At 51.9% G+C, this 15266-nt stretch overlaps 1 protein-coding gene across 5 annotated transcripts in view; it reads left to right on the forward strand.

Moving 5' to 3' along the window:
* SLC8A1 (solute carrier family 8 member A1) overlaps positions 1–15085 on the forward strand; it is a 114885-nt gene extending 99800 nt beyond the window's left edge. For all 5 annotated transcript variants that reach the window (XM_066546383.1, XM_066546385.1, XM_066546384.1 and 2 more), the window contains 2 exons: positions 839–1114; positions 3162–15085. In XM_066546383.1, coding sequence (XP_066402480.1) covers positions 839–1114; positions 3162–3538 — 653 coding nt within the window. In that variant the 3' untranslated portion in view covers positions 3539–15085. The remainder of the gene's footprint in view (positions 1–838; positions 1115–3161) is intronic.
* Positions 15086–15266: the final 181 nt, after the last annotated feature.

A 15266-nucleotide genomic window follows, 5' to 3' on the forward strand; every position in this document is an offset into this window, starting at 1 on the left:
CCAGCCCCAGGGGGCTCCCTGGTGGGGTCACCCCCACCCCGTGGGGACTCCCTGTAGGCTGGATGCCAAGTGCTTTTGCAGAGACAGGTGAGGTGCCAATGCCTGGAGCAGGAAAGGGAATTCCCACTGACCTAGGACAGACCAGACATCAAGGAATGGGCAACCAGAGCTTATAGGGAAGCATGTGAAGGGGCAGGGAAGTGCAGCAGGGAACGACAGCCAGCAGTGATTGAGCGGGGAGGCTTTAGGGCAGGCAAAAATCCATCACTTGATCCTGGTTTGCAGCAAAGGTAAGGTGAAGCACCAGAGCAGCTCAGCAACCATCAAAGCCAGCTGCCTTTCCAGAGAGCTGAAAGCAATTGCAGGCACTTGTGGAAAGCAGCTCAGAGCAGCCCAGAAGGGGCTTCCCTGTGGGAGTCTCCTCAAGGCAGGAGTTGCTCTCAGTGGGTTTGCCTGCCCCAGTCAGCTCCAGCCAGCACAAGCTTGGCTTTTTCCCACTTCTTCTGGAGGAAGAGCTCTTGAGCAGGAGCTGAGTCCCAGAAAGCAACTGATGGTTAAATTCAGGCAGAGGTGCTGGCACAAGGGTCTGCATTTTCTGAAGTGCAGGTTGTTTTTTTAAACCATTGCCTCTGGGGTCTATCTCTGTGCTGTGGAAAGGGTAAGGAAAGGTCATCGAGCCACTCTGATGATTGCTCAGAAAATAAGACATTTGGAAGTCAAGGCCTTCCAGGGCCCAAATCATGAGACACAGCATTTTAGGAACTGCAGTTTGCACAGGAGCTTTGCCCAACCTCCCCCAGGATAAGCAAATCTGATCAGGCACTGCTGTGTTCTCCAGGAGAAGATGACGATGACGATGAATGTGGGGAGGAGAAGCTGCCCTCCTGCTTTGACTACGTGATGCACTTTCTGACCGTCTTCTGGAAGGTCCTTTTTGCCTTCGTGCCCCCGACAGACTACTGGAATGGCTGGGCTTGCTTCGTTGTCTCCATCCTCATGATTGGGCTCCTGACAGCTTTCATTGGTGACCTGGCATCCCACTTTGGCTGCACCATTGGCTTGAAGGACTCCGTCACTGCCGTCGTGTTTGTCGCCCTGGGGACATCGGTGCCAGGTAAGCAGAGCCACGGGGTTTGCTGTGAAGCTCCATCTCCACCCAGGCTGGGGCTGGGGCTGGGGCTGGGGAGGGCTGTGCTCTGCAGGATCCCAAAGCACAGGTTTGAGATACAGATGGAAATTGGTTTTCAGTCTCAGATGGGCTGAAGGATAGAACCAGGATGTGGATTCAGTCCCGTGGGAATTATTTCAAGGCCCATCCCACTGTAAAGACTGTGAAATATCTGTTTCTGTGGGCAGCCTCCCTGGTATCCACTTTGGAATTTGCCTTCAGTTAAAATGCTGCCAGCATTGGCAGTCCTGCATCTTAAGCATCTGCTGCTTTCACTTTGCTCCTGGGTGAATTAAGTGTGAGTCTGTACTCAGGGCACACTTTCCAGCATGGACACCTTTGTGTGAGACAAGGTTCAGATGGATCAAGGTGAGGTTGCTGAGCTGGGGGAACTCTTGAAATGCAACTTGTGAAGCTCTGTGGATTCCCATGTCAGCTTGTGTAAGAGAGTCTGTGCCTTTCACTCACCTTCTCCCATGGGCTGTGCTGGGCAGGCAGAGCCTGATTTCTGGACAAGGGGCTCTGACCCACCCCAACCATCCTTTGCATCAGTCACCCCTTCCCTCACCACCTTCAAACTTAGAGTTATCAGCACCTAGATGCTCAGAGATCCTGAAATTGTCCTACTGCTAGCAAAGGCAAAGAGAAGAAGCAGCAGAACCAAAAGAGAGCAGATCTGGGGCAAGGAACAGAAGAAGGAGCATTTTTTAGACCTCTGGCAGCAGAGGCTTTAGCAGAAGGTTTGCAGAGCTTCTTCACATGTTTGACAGTGAAAGTCTTCCCTCCTGCTTTGGCTGGCATAAGGTGGCATTTAAGAAGTTCTTTTTTAGAATACATTGGGCTACTCTTGTTTCGGTTGGCTCCCAGGCCTTGCTGTGTTAGCTGGGTGCTGGTTCAGCCCTGCTTTCCAGGAGATGGGCAGGCACCAGAGGAGGGCACACAGAAATCAACACTGACAGGGACTTTCTCTGTATTGAAAGCACTGCTCAAACTTGCAGAAGTGCACGTGGTTGTTTCTACACTCATCCCTTCTCCCCCAGTGGCAGCTGCAGAGCCACAAAGGCATCAGCACTGTCCCACAACTCTGTCACTGCACCATGATCAAGGCCTTTTCCTTCCCTTAGGTGCATTTCCATGGCAGCTTTTTTTTTTTTTTAATAAAGCAGACTTTTGATTTCTTTGCTGCAAATGGACCCTCTCACTGTGCTTCTATGTGCCCATCCCCTCCTGTTCCATGGAGCTGGATCTCTGTGCCAGGCTGCACTTTGCCATCACACCTTGGAGCTCATTGGGGAGGAACAGAAAGGAAATTCTGTAGAATATAAAAATGTGAAATATGACCTCATTGTTTTCTTTTCCTGAGCCACACTGGGCTGACTGTACTCAAGGGAATCTGGGAGTGCAGATATGCTCAGGACTCACCTTCTCATTGTTAGCTGAGAGTGCTCACCTGAACCAACCCACGGGCTAATCCCTCCTGCTTTTCCTTCCCTCTGCAGATCCAGAGTGGGTTTGGATGTAAAATCAGCACTTCCCTGTGGCGCAGAGCAGATCAGGCTGGTCTGCCTGACACAAGGTTTTCTATTAAAATGGCCAGCCAAGTTTTCTCACTGGTACTAAAGCTGGCAGAGCACCTGGGCAAGCATGCACCCACCCACACAGTTTTACTTCCCAAGGGTTGGAGGATGACCTGGTTTACCAAGGTGTCAGGGCCTGCACAAGGCTTCAGGGAGGCAAAAGGTGCTAGAGGCCATACTGGGGGAAGCCCTGTATTTCTGACCATTGAGATTCCCCCCTGTGCATTTCCAGACCCTGATGGTCCAGGAAGAGCCAGATGGTCCCCTGATTCCCTGGAATTTCCATTAGAAGGGGCTGTACTCTATCCCCTTACCCATTATTTTCTTTCCCCAGGTGTTGCCATTGACATTTGTCCCCAAGCTGCCCTCTTTTCCTGGGTGTTTCCTGAGGGTTTCTCCCCGTCTTTCCTTTGCAGACACATTTGCCAGCAAAGTAGCAGCAACGCAGGACCAGTATGCAGACGCGTCCATCGGGAACGTCACCGGGAGCAACGCTGTGAACGTTTTCCTGGGCATCGGGGTGGCCTGGTCCATCGCAGCCATCTACCACGCGGCACACGGACAAGCCTTCCAAGTCTCCCCTGGCACACTGGCCTTCTCCGTCACCCTCTTCACCATTTTTGCTTTTATCAGTGTGGGAGTGCTGCTCTACCGGCGGAGACCCGAGATCGGAGGTGAGCTGGGCGGGCCGCGGACTTCCAAGCTGCTCACATCCTCACTCTTTATCCTCCTCTGGCTCTTGTACATATTCTTCTCATCTCTGGAAGCCTACTGCCACATAAAGGGCTTCTAAAGGGACAATCAGAGATAGTAAATATGTGTATATCTATATATATCTATATAGAGTGATATATAGGTATAGATATAGATATAAAGCTGTGTATAATGAACAGAGAAAGAATAAAAGAGATTTGCCATGTTCACACACCTGCTGATGGAAAGCGGCTTTGGAGCATCCTTTGAACTAGGCAGGACCCCAAAGCCAGCAGGACCCCTCCCCAGGCAGCGGCCCCAGCCAGGAGCCAGGGGCAGGGCCCTTTCTGCAACTCGACCAACAGGAGCGGCCGATGGCCACCGAGCCCCTTCCATCGCTGACTCTCACCCGCTGGCCCCGGGAAGATGGATGAGAAGGTGACCGGGGTGCGTCGGTGTGAGCAAGGCCAGAGTAGCTGGTGAGAAACAGAGCAGTGGGCAAGGGAAGGAGAGGAGAGCAAGGGTTCTGATCTCCCACCGCCATCCAGCTGCCTTCACCACCCGGGAACAGGCCCTCTGGCCCTGCTGGAGAGGAGCGAGAGACCGAACTGAAGACAAGGGGAAACTGGGAGCTTTCTAAGGATAGAACACAAACCGTTTTCGTCATTGCTTTGGGGTTGGTTTTTTTGTTTCGTTTTGGCGTGTGTACAACTAGCATTTCCCACCCACATGCCCCTCACCTTTCCCTGTCCATGCTTTGGGGGTGCACAGCCGCAGCCTCGTGTCCCGTGTCCCAAGCCGAGGCCGCGCGGAGCGGCGGGAGCCTTCCTCCCACTCCTCCGCCTCCTCGGGCATGCTGTCGTGGTACTTGTAACATTTGCATGAATGAAATGAAATCTATCTGTATATAGCATCCTATAGCGATAGTCCTTCCAACCATGTGGGTTGAGCATTGCAGATTACAAGCATTTTCTTTTCACTGGGTTTTATTTATTTTTAGTTAGTTCAGTTTTGCCATAGGGTTTTGCTCGTTTGTTTGTTTGTTTACTTTTAGCGGGGGTGGAAAGGAGGGAAAGCTGTCCCCACTTACTGCTCGTGGCATGGCTCCATGAGAAGCAATAACAGCCATGCAGTTGTAGGTTTTCAGGGGAGGAAAACCCACACTCCAGAGACTTCAGGCTCTGTGCAGCTGCGTGGATGGGGTCCTCTGACGTGCTGAAGCCAGTGTGAGGCCTCCTCTGCCCACAGGAGGTGTTACACAGGGTCCCAGGGAGTGGGGTGAGCAGTCTGAGGGGAACAAGCTTGGCTGACTCCCAGCACCTCACATGCTTCTGCCTTTCGAGTCGATGGCTGCCTCAAAGCCCTTGGCCCCCTGCTATTGCCTGTACCCCCAGAGGTGTAGTGACAGCCCCTGTTTCTGAGTGTTAAGCCATCAGGACCAGTCCCCAAAGCTGGTCCTTCCCCACAGCCATTTGGAGGCAGGGCTGAAGGGCAGTACGAGATCTCCCACTCCACTGAGCGGTGACCAGGACGCATCCCCCCAGGAAAAGGTCGTGTTTTGCACTCTCCAAGTCACTGGACAGGATGAGACAGGGAGGTGTGACTCAGCATCACCCCCAGGTGCCAGGAATGCAGGCTGGGATAGAGAGCTGAGCCAGGGAAATGTGGGTGTAGAGCTCCCCAGGGCGCAGCACGGGGCAGACACTGGGCACTGGTGTTGAGAGATGTCTCCTGACCCGCTGCCCTTTGCCAGGCTTCCAGACATTCCAGCCAGGCAAAATCCCAGCCTGCATGCCCATGGTGAGCTCTTCCCACTCAGCTGAAAACCATGTCTGATGCTTGTACCATAACCAGCTGGCTGGGGGTATTTGTACTCATCTTGAACTATCTGTGGAAATTTTAATTAACCTGCTGTAAGATTTTCTCTAGGAATATGAAGTTGTGGGGTTTTTTTTGTTCTCGAGCCTTTTTTCACTTTTGATTTGTTTTGGGGTTTTTCTTTTTTATTTCTCATTGTTTTAGGGGAAAAATCAAACACAGGTGCAGGTTGTTCAGGTTTATGATTACCTTTATGTACAATGATTTCATTTTCATCTGTTTGGCTTCATTTTTTTCTTTGTGTGTATTGCCCACCACTATAGGCAGTGAGTCCACTAATTGTGATAATCCTTATCAATGGTACACAATGCACAGAGAAATAAAGTTTGTAATGATTCCTGATGGATCTAGTACTGCTCCTGCATATTCTCTATGGAAAACCCTTCTCTCCCCTCCAGCTGTTCCATCGTAGCCATCTTTCCTTGACTCATTGGTTTGCCTTCCCCGTGTTTCTGCCTCTGGCAGGGGCAGTGGTGCCTTGGCACGGCCGCCCCTGCCCCATCCCATGCCCTTCCTCCCTCTCCATCTCCATGGTGCCTCAGGCTCGGTGTGTGCTGTGCTACAGCCAGGGCTCACAACCTGCTCCACTCTCAGGGGGATGCAGGAAACCACCCAGGGACAAAACTGCAGGGCAGCCCACCCTCCTGGGGCCAGGAGCTGCCCCTGTGCTGCCTCCCTGGCCAGTGCTGGCTTGCCCTAGGCTTGGGGAGAGCCGTGGATGTGCCCCCAAGGTACCAAGCAGCTCTTTCTGCTTGTGACCTGTATAGAACTGCTCTCACTACAGCCTCACAGAGACCTGTGAGGGTTAAACCATGAGCTAACTATGAGGGAGAATGCAAGAGGTGCATTAGCAGGGCAGGGTCCATGGATGCCAAAGCAGACCTGAGGTCCCCCACGAGGCTGGGCTGCTCTCAGGAGGTGCCTGCCCATGCCCCAGCCCAGGTGCCGTGGGCCATTTCAGACCCATCTGTGCCTCGACACAGCTCAGCCAGTACTGAGGAGGAGAAAAGTCTCCCCATGGCCAGGGATGTTGCTCCTCCCTGTGTTTCATCCAGCGTCTGTTGAGCTGTCCCCAGATAAACTCTCCCTGCAACGCTTGGGAGGTCCTGCTCTGACAGCTGAACTCAAACACCAGCCCTGGAGATGGGCCCCAGGCAAGCACTGCCTTCAACACTCCCCAGCAGAGAGCATGGCCAGCAGTGTCCCTGTGCTTGTCCCAGGCAGTGGATTGTGAAAGCAAAGCAGCTCTTCTGACCCAGTAATTGCATCTGCTGAAAGGTGATGTAGGTGTTTTCCCCTCATCATTTGCTTCTTCAGAATGAATTGCCTTTGCTGAAGTAATTAACAAGTCAAATGGGACTTGTGTGGCCACTCAGGTTAGCAGGCAGTAAAAAACTCTTGTGCTCATGGAGCTTTCCAAAGGGAATGATGGAGCAGTGCTTGCTGAGGACAAGGCTGTTCCTGCAGTTGCTCTCTGCCAGCCGTGTGCTTTTGGGCATCTTTACCAAGGCTGTGCAGTGTGACCTGAGTGTGCCCAGTGTGACCTGAGTGTGCCCAGTGGCTCATGGAGAGGTCCCGGGGGAGCAGCCAGGGGAAGCAGTGTTCCCAAGGGTGCCAGGCCTGCTCTTCTGCACAGTCTCCTCTTCCAACCACACTCTCCAGAGGCAGAAGAGAACTGTCCTCCCTGGGAAGACACTGGCTGGCAGTGCTGGGAGGCAGCACATCCCCGGCACAGTCACGCCTTGTCACAGCTCAGCTCCCTGGATCACCTGCCCAATGCCAGAACTCTCCCATCTCTTCCTCGTCCAGCCTCCCACCCTTGCCTGCACAGGGAGAGCATGGAGCACCTCTGGTAAAGGCCTGGGTTTATGGATGTTGCCAGAAGCAGCAGTTCAAACCCTCAGCCTTCGTCCATTTCCCTGCCCCATTTGCTCTCACCCCCTCTCATCACCCCACCAGCCAAAGGCAAACTTTTCCATGGAAAAGGATGCAGCACATATCCAAAGGACATTCAGAGACAGGAGACACCCAAATAACTCCACAGGCTACTGCCAAGCACGTGGGGACAAGCAGAAGGAGCACACCAGTGATAGCCCCAGCCATCTTGGACAAACTATTTCCAGCTCTTCAGGGCTCAGCGGGCGTGGAGGCAAATCCCGGCCACAACCTGAACACTGGGAGAAGGCACAAGAAAAAAGGAAAGAGCCACAGATCTGCAGTGCCTCATGGCTGAGCCCACCCCAACTGCCACCTGTGCCAGGGTAGCACATGGACTGCTCCATCCCAAGGTGTGAACCCCTCATCTCCAGCCAAACAAGGCTCCTGTCCCTGTGTCACCCCTGCCAGGCAGCCCCTGGTGCCTCTGGGCTGAGGGACCATCACAAGACTCCTTTGTGCATCTTCATCCCTGCTCCCTGGAGGGACAGGGGGGAGAAGGGAGGCCTGGAGCTCGCCGTGGTCACGAGCCTGGCTGTGAACTCTCTGCTCTATTTCTGCTGTGGGCAGGGACTGGGGAGGCAGAGCCCCTGTGTTATTGTTACAGCTATTTTTAAATTCTCGCGTAAGAATCGGCGGCGTTGGTGGCCGTATACATAACTCAGGAGGAAGTTCAACTACATTCCTGGAGGGACAGAGCTGAGCAGAGCCAGAAAGTGAGGAAAACTGAATGCTGGATGGTGTAATTCCAGGACAAAGCCTTGCATTATTTTCTGTAGGCTTTGGCACCCAAGCCCACCTGGAGAAATGTGTTTGCAGAGCACCTGGAACCTTTCTGGCCTCTCTGAGCACACAATGACCAACTACTGATGCCGATACCCGTGCTCAGCACAGCTGTGGAAAAGCCTGTTTATCTTGTAAAACACTGGCTTGCACAGGAAAGCATCCAGAGGCATCCATATTCTTGCAAAAAGCGCCGAGGGACAATAAATACAGAGAGATTCCTCACCTTTTAAGGACGTGAGCCTTTCTGCTGTTGGAACTGGAGGTGCCAAGTACCTCTTGCCAGCCAGCAGCACCCCTCACATGGAGGGAAGGGACACTGCAAGGGAAAGGGGTCTGCCTGGCCACATAGGAGCTGTTATCAGCAAAGACAGGCAGGAGCTTGCTGCTACCAGCAGGGTTTTCTGCCTGTGGGATGCCCCTGAGAGCATCCAAGGAGTCTCCACAGGGCCTTGCTCTCTCTGGAGCATCTCGAGAGCAGCCAGTCCTGCCCCTGGGACTCAGTGCCCCCAGGGTGGTTCAGCACCCCCTCCTGCAGGCTCTGCACCCTCTCTTGGCTCCTTCCCCTTTCCCAAAGCGAATGCCAGCTTGGGGCTGCCCTCACCACAAGTGGGGAAAGGGCACTGGGGCACCCAGTGTTCCCAGAGCAGTGCTGTGGAGCCCTGCTGGAGCTGGGTGTGCCAGTGGGATGCCCAGCACCAGAGGGCACAGGGAAGGGACAAGTGCCAAGGGCTCCCACCCAGACCTGGAAACCTTGTTCAAGCACTGCCACAGCATGTCCTGGCTGCCACGGGCACGGGCATGCACTTGGATTTCTGCACAGACACAGCACAGCCTCCAGCTTCTCTGGCTGCCCATGGGCACCAACCGCAGACAGGATTTTTATCTCTTTGAGTCAAAACAGCCCTTGGCCTGGAAAGCTTTCTGCCCCTCCAGTACACAGCCCCACCCAGGTTTGGGGGGCAGTGGGAAGGACCATTAGTGACCCACCATTAGTGACCCCACCTGATGCCAGGGTCCTCCACATTCTGCCTCGAGCCATCTCAAGGTCCCAAAATCTACACTCAGTGACAATCCAGCCTGCAGCCTGCTCTGTGCTTGCCTCCCCTGTGAAACCTCTTCACATTCCATTTTCTCCCAAGCTCCCTGCAGAGGAGCATCCCACAGCTGGGGGTTTCCTGTGTGGGACAGAATTCCTTCCTCACTGCACTGAACAACAGCACTTGTTAGCTCAGCCTTGCTGTTTGTGTCTCAAGGAAGATGAACCACCCCACATCATGGACCTGGAGCAGGTCCAACAAACCAAGGAGCAGGCAAACTTCCACACAAACCCCACAAACCCTCCTGCTCATCACCCAGGCACCATCACAGCCACTGCCCACAGGCACAGTTTTTATTGTGCCATTGTCCTTCACTCATTAGTCTGTGGAAGATTTTTTGCTGAATTTCCATCATTATCGAGTCCCACAGATGCTCCAACTCCATCCCCCAAGCCAAACATCCTCTATGCTTCCAAAACAAACTAATTTGCTTTATCTGGGGGTTGAAGGCTTTCCTGCCCTCTCTTGAAATGGGCAGTTGAAGTAGAGCAAGTTGCAATGGCTTGGGATGCTTATCCACACTTGGAGCTCCTAAACCCTTGCAGCATGTGGGAAACTGCCACAGGGCTCTCTCCCTGTACCTCCCAACCTCTTTGTGGAGGTGGGATTTATTTCTCCTCCATTTCTTCCAGCTCAGAGGAGTCTCTTGACAGATGGGAGGCTGAGACCTGCATGGAGCACAGCCTTGCTCTGTTTTCCTGATGGAAATTGCCTGTCCATGGCACTGCCATCCCCAGGAGTGTGTGCCCCTCTGCCCCAGCCCACAGCCCCTGGCAGGCTCCTCGCTCACAGAAGTGTGAGATTCTGTCAGATGAGCTGCTTTGCACAGATACTTAGAAACATGCAGAATTTCTAAGTCCCTGTGAAATTGCTGTGCTGGCACAGGCAAGGCTGGATCCTGGTGGTGCAAAAGTGTCCCAGAGCTTGTTTGGGAACTTTATTGAAAGGTTTCACAAACTGGCAGCTTTGTGACTCCCAGGGACGCAGGGAGGTGCACAAGTGGATTTCTCCTTGTTTCATGTAATGCTGAGATGCCTCCCTTGGCTTCAGCTCCAGCCCTGTGCCCTGCCCTGCCTTGCAGTAGGAGCTGTGATGAGCTGGCCCTTGGCTGAACTCCTCCTGCTCAAATGAGAACAAACTCATGACTGTTTGTGTCTTCATTTGCTGGCCCCATGTTGCCTCCTTCATCTTGCGAGCTCTTGAGGAAAATGTGCCCATGCAGGGAGCCTTGCAGGAGCCCTGCTTGTCTTGCTCTTTAATCAGGCAACTTACCCTACTTTCTGCAGCTCAAGAGAGCAAAAGATGGCAATAATATCTCTTACATTGCAGGCACTGTGTTACCAAGGAGGAAAATGTTATTTATTTTTTCCCTGACAATACTTGTCCTACTTCTTTTTTTCCATAATGCATTAAGCATTACGAGGCACAGCTCTGCACACAGTCCAGCTCTCAAGACTACCTGTTGAGGACATTGCTCAGCAATCCAGCAGTTTTATTTGTGGATGAAGGGCAGAAGGTGGTGAATTCTCCTAGGGATTCCTAGCTCCTGCTGGAAGACACACAGCCATGGTGGCAAAACCCACAAAACACAGGGTTCTGTGAAATGCAGCCCTTTGCATCCTGGGTCTCTGTGACAAGAAGACCTGACATGAGGTTGTAAAATCCAAATCGTGAACTTCCTGAAGGCCACTCAGCAGTGATGGGCACTTTTATCCCTCCTGCTGTCTCCAGGCTGCCCAGAGAGGTCTCTGGCACACCCGGTGCTCACCACGTGAGAGCATCACTGCTGATCAAGCGAGAAGAGGACACGGAGTAGACAGACCACATCCTACCTCCCACCCCAAATACAAACCCAGCAAAAAGCAGCCAGACTGCCAGGCAGTGCTTGGGAAACCTCCCCATCTCAAAGGCAGCAGGTTCCCCATGGTACTCACTCCCCATATTGCTGCCCTGAGGGAGGGGCTGCTCCCTGCTCAGCATCCTGCAGGCACAGCCAAAGGAGACACCTGGGCTCCCTGGGCTTCCTCGTGGGAGCATCAGCCAGAGATGCCTGCAAGGAGTGGCCATAATATTCCAAAGGAGAGATAAATGAGATGGGAATTAGTTAAAAACCCCTACAGTAGGGGTAATTTAGATCCATCACTTATTTTCTGCTGTAATGAAGTGGCCAAATTATCTTGATGCTTAAACGACCACTCCAGTTCTCAAAAGTCATTTCTGCACACTTGAATGGCTGCTTCTCCTTCTAGAGAAACCATCTCAGAAAAGAGGACATCTTTCTTGGCAGAGATGTAATCCATGTCAGCAGCTCCTCCCACTGTCCCTCTCAGGAGCAGAGGGACACTCGGGCAGGGATCTGCCTGCACAGCCTGTGCAAGGGCTGCTGGACACTGCCCACAGCAAGGGTCCCCTGGAATAGTGGGATGCAGGAGGGAAGGAGCTCAAAGTGGGCCTGAGAAGCGGTGGGGACAGCTGGTGGCTGGATGCAGCCCATGGGAGGAGGCATGCAGCAGGCGTGTGGTGAGTCTCCTCATGGGCACCCCATGCCAGGGTGGTGGCTGGGGACAGCACTGCCAAGGCAAGTTGTCCTCTGGAATTTTGGATGTGCTCCAGAAAGAATGGCTCTCACTTTCCTGCTCTCCTCTAACAGGCGCCAGTCTCTGACAGGCACCAATGTGCCCCTGCTCAGCCCGAGGGCAGCTCCCCCGGAGCAGCACGGGGCAGGCAGGCAGGGAGGAGGCTGTGACCACCCTTCCTGATGCACCCAAAGCCACCTGCCACCGCCATCCTGTCACCCATCACCCTGTGTGTGTCCCCTCTCACAACCACAAGGCACTCTAGGGCAGACAGACATCTTGTGCAAACCTTGATAGAGAGAGAGGGAGAGAGAGAGGGAGAGATCTCTGACAGCCCAACCAGCCCCCTGGTCCCCCCAGCAGGGACAGGGCAGGCAGACCCCAGCTGGACAGAGCCAAATTATTCCAAAGCTGGGCTGAGAGTTTGCAGGAGAGCTGGTTTGCCTGGAGACAGAAACCAGAGCCTGGGTCATAAATTGAGCTCCACCTTCCCTCTGCCACCTGAGCCGTGCTTGGCGCCACAAGCTGGCCCTGCCCCAGCTTGTGCCCCAAGCTGAGGGTCACCCCCAGGCTCAGCAGCTGGAGCCCCCCAGTCTCTCTGTCTCTGTCACAGTTCCTCACAAATTCAATGGCACAATGCAGCTACACTATTTGAAAAGCCATAATATTTGTTGGTACAACTCTTTTATTACTGTCAATTTATATATATATTTGTTGATAAAAGAGGTCATCTTGGGAGACACTTCCAGTCTACTGGGAAATAATTGTCCGATGCTGTATATTCTGTACATGCTGTATAAACAAAGCAAAATATGTAAATCTCAATGTTTGGTGGACTCGGTGCTGCAGGGGGAGACTGGCACCAGGCGAGGCCCCTTCTGGGGCCACCACGGCTCGGGCTGGGGGCTCCCAGCAGAGTCCCCGTCCTGATGGGCTCTGACACGGTCTGGGGCAGGGTCTGGCCCTGCGTGCGGCTCCCTCGGTGCACGAAGGTGGAAGGGGCAGCTTTGGGAGCGGGAGCAGCCGCGCTTTCCCTCCCTCCTTCCCGGGGCACAGCAGGGGCCGGGCACGGCCGGACCCATCCGGAGCCCAGGGTCACCCAGCTGCTCCCCAGCCCGCAGCCAGCGCCCAGCAGGACATCTGTAAGCCTTGGGGGTCCCAGAGAGACGATTCCCCGCGGGAAGGCAGAGACTGGCTCCGAGCGTCCAGCTTCTCCAGCTCCTTCCCAGCCAAGCCAGCCGCCCTCCCTGGCGTGTCCTACAGCAGCCACGAGCTGTGACCTTCTAACCCGACACACGCTCCTAGAAAACCTGTTTCATATTTTCCGTGGTATTGATCTACAACTTTTGAAATTATTGGACACAGTCGTGGTAGCCTAAAAGTTGTGCTGAGCTCATATATTTTTATATTTGTGGTGTTTTCCTATCAATAGAGAGTAGTGAACCCTATAGCTGAAAGTGAACTATTCAAAATAAATATATGACTGCAGAAAATATTTGTAAAAATAATTTATTTTAAATATTCTGCCAAAGATAGCTCTCTAATGATCTGTAAGATGTCGTTTCTCTCTTTTTGCTCTGAATGTCATTGTGAAAGGACCTTTCTCCCCATATCTTTTGAAGATTTCTTTTTTTTTTTTTTTGTATCTTTAAGGGCAAAGAAATATTCCAATGATTTTTTACTAGAGCAGTAAATAGAGTAGTAGGGAGGCACGAGACAACTCTGCAAAGGTGACAAACAGGATCCAGTAACAATCACTCTGAAAATCTGGTTTTTCCCATGGTTCCTCTGGCTGACAGATGGGGTTGGAAGCCTGGGACAGCTGTCCAGCAGGAAGACCTTGGCTGCTGCTGCTGCTGCTGCTGTGGCTGGTGTGTAGTTTCCCCAAATGAGAGAAATCTCCCAAGAATCCCATCCCCAGGCTTGGGGCATTTGGATCCCCTTGCATCCAATCTTAGCCTCTCCATTATTTATGGGCATGATTTATTTACTATCCCTTAATAGGCCCTGTGGCACATGGGGAACCCTCACCCAGAGCTTGTGGGGCTTCAGCCCAAAGCCATTCCCTCACACACCTGCCAGCAGCCCTGAACCCCTGGCACAGGGAATCCTGCTGGCATCCAGACCTGTCCCCTTCCTCACGTGGGGACAGGACAAGGGACAGCCAGCCACCAGGGGACACTTTGGCAAGAGGATCCATCCCTGCAGGTATCCACTTAAAACAGGGGGAAGTACAGCCTTTTACCATGGAGAAGCTGCCTAGATTAGCCTTTGAGAAATTACTATTTTTTTTTATTATTATTATTGTGGAGAAAAATCTTTCCCTTCTTCATTTCTCCCTTTTGAAATGACTTTTCAATACTAGGGAAAGCCTTCACTATCTTCTGTGATCCCCAGGTCTGCTGCAGTGGAAATAAATCCTCAGCCACGTCTGTTAGGCTCCACCACTTCAAAGAGATTTTTGGCTCAGATTTTTTCCCTTCTGAGCAGATTCACAATTTCTTAAATATCTTGGTCATAAAGGTCTGCAGGAATCAATGGGTAAAAAAAGAAATTAAAGCCCTGTTCCAGTGAATGTGTTTCCACAAGCAATTCAACTTTTGACTCCCCCAAGGTCAGGCACGTGTTTTATTGGGAAGGGAGGTGGGAAAAGCAGTTTCCAAGCCATAGGGTGTGGTGGGAGGACTGCTGTCCGTGGGTGGCACTCTGCAGCCCTGGGGAGCACTGCCAGGGAGCGTTTGTTCCCCCGGGCTCTCTGAACCTGGGGCTCTGCAGCTGCTGCGTTACAGGGAAACAGAGCGAGCCAGGGAAGACAATGGTGAGAAGAATTGGGTTTCTGATCACTGTGCATTTTGTTAATTAGTGAATTCAAATAGTTTTATTTTTACCAAAAACAGATAATCTTTATTCCAGTAAAGACAACTGTTGACTTGAGATATATATAAATATATATATATTATTTGAATGGTTTATATCCTGTTGTTCCAACTACATAAAATGGAAACATGTTGCAAGTTGTGTCATTTCAATATACAAAATAAATGACTTTTCCCTGCATGCTGCCTGGGTATGTTGTGATTTGAATTAAGAGTTATATTTGAATTGCCTTATTCAAGAGGTTGTATGTTACCTAACTGGGGAATGACCTGGCACTGTTCATCACATTACATGTGTACTTGATGCTGTGTTATGTCAAATTCAGATGAGTTGTCTGTCATCTATGTATTTCGTGGGAGATCTTTTATCTTGTTAAACTGTGATATGTAAACCTTCATTGCCTGAAATAGTCACAGTTGTATAAATCAGTGTCTTCAGCTGTTTTCCTAATTTTAACACAATTCCTAACACAAAATATAGATGTTTGTAAATTCTTCATTCATTTGGTCTATTTTTATGTATGAGGCTTTTTTAATCTGGCAAAGCAATAAGATAAGGCAGCTTTCCCGGAATTTTTCAATCAAGGCTCAGCTACATTTCTATCCCTCGGCAAGAGGCAACAAGCAATTTTCAGCAGGGACAATTGGCATTGGGGATGTCTGTTTATTGCTGTTATCTC

The sequence above is a fragment of the Molothrus aeneus genome, chromosome 3 (assembly GCF_037042795.1).
Source record: "Molothrus aeneus isolate 106 chromosome 3, BPBGC_Maene_1.0, whole genome shotgun sequence".
In the NCBI taxonomy this organism is placed as follows: Eukaryota; Metazoa; Chordata; class Aves; order Passeriformes; family Icteridae; genus Molothrus; species Molothrus aeneus.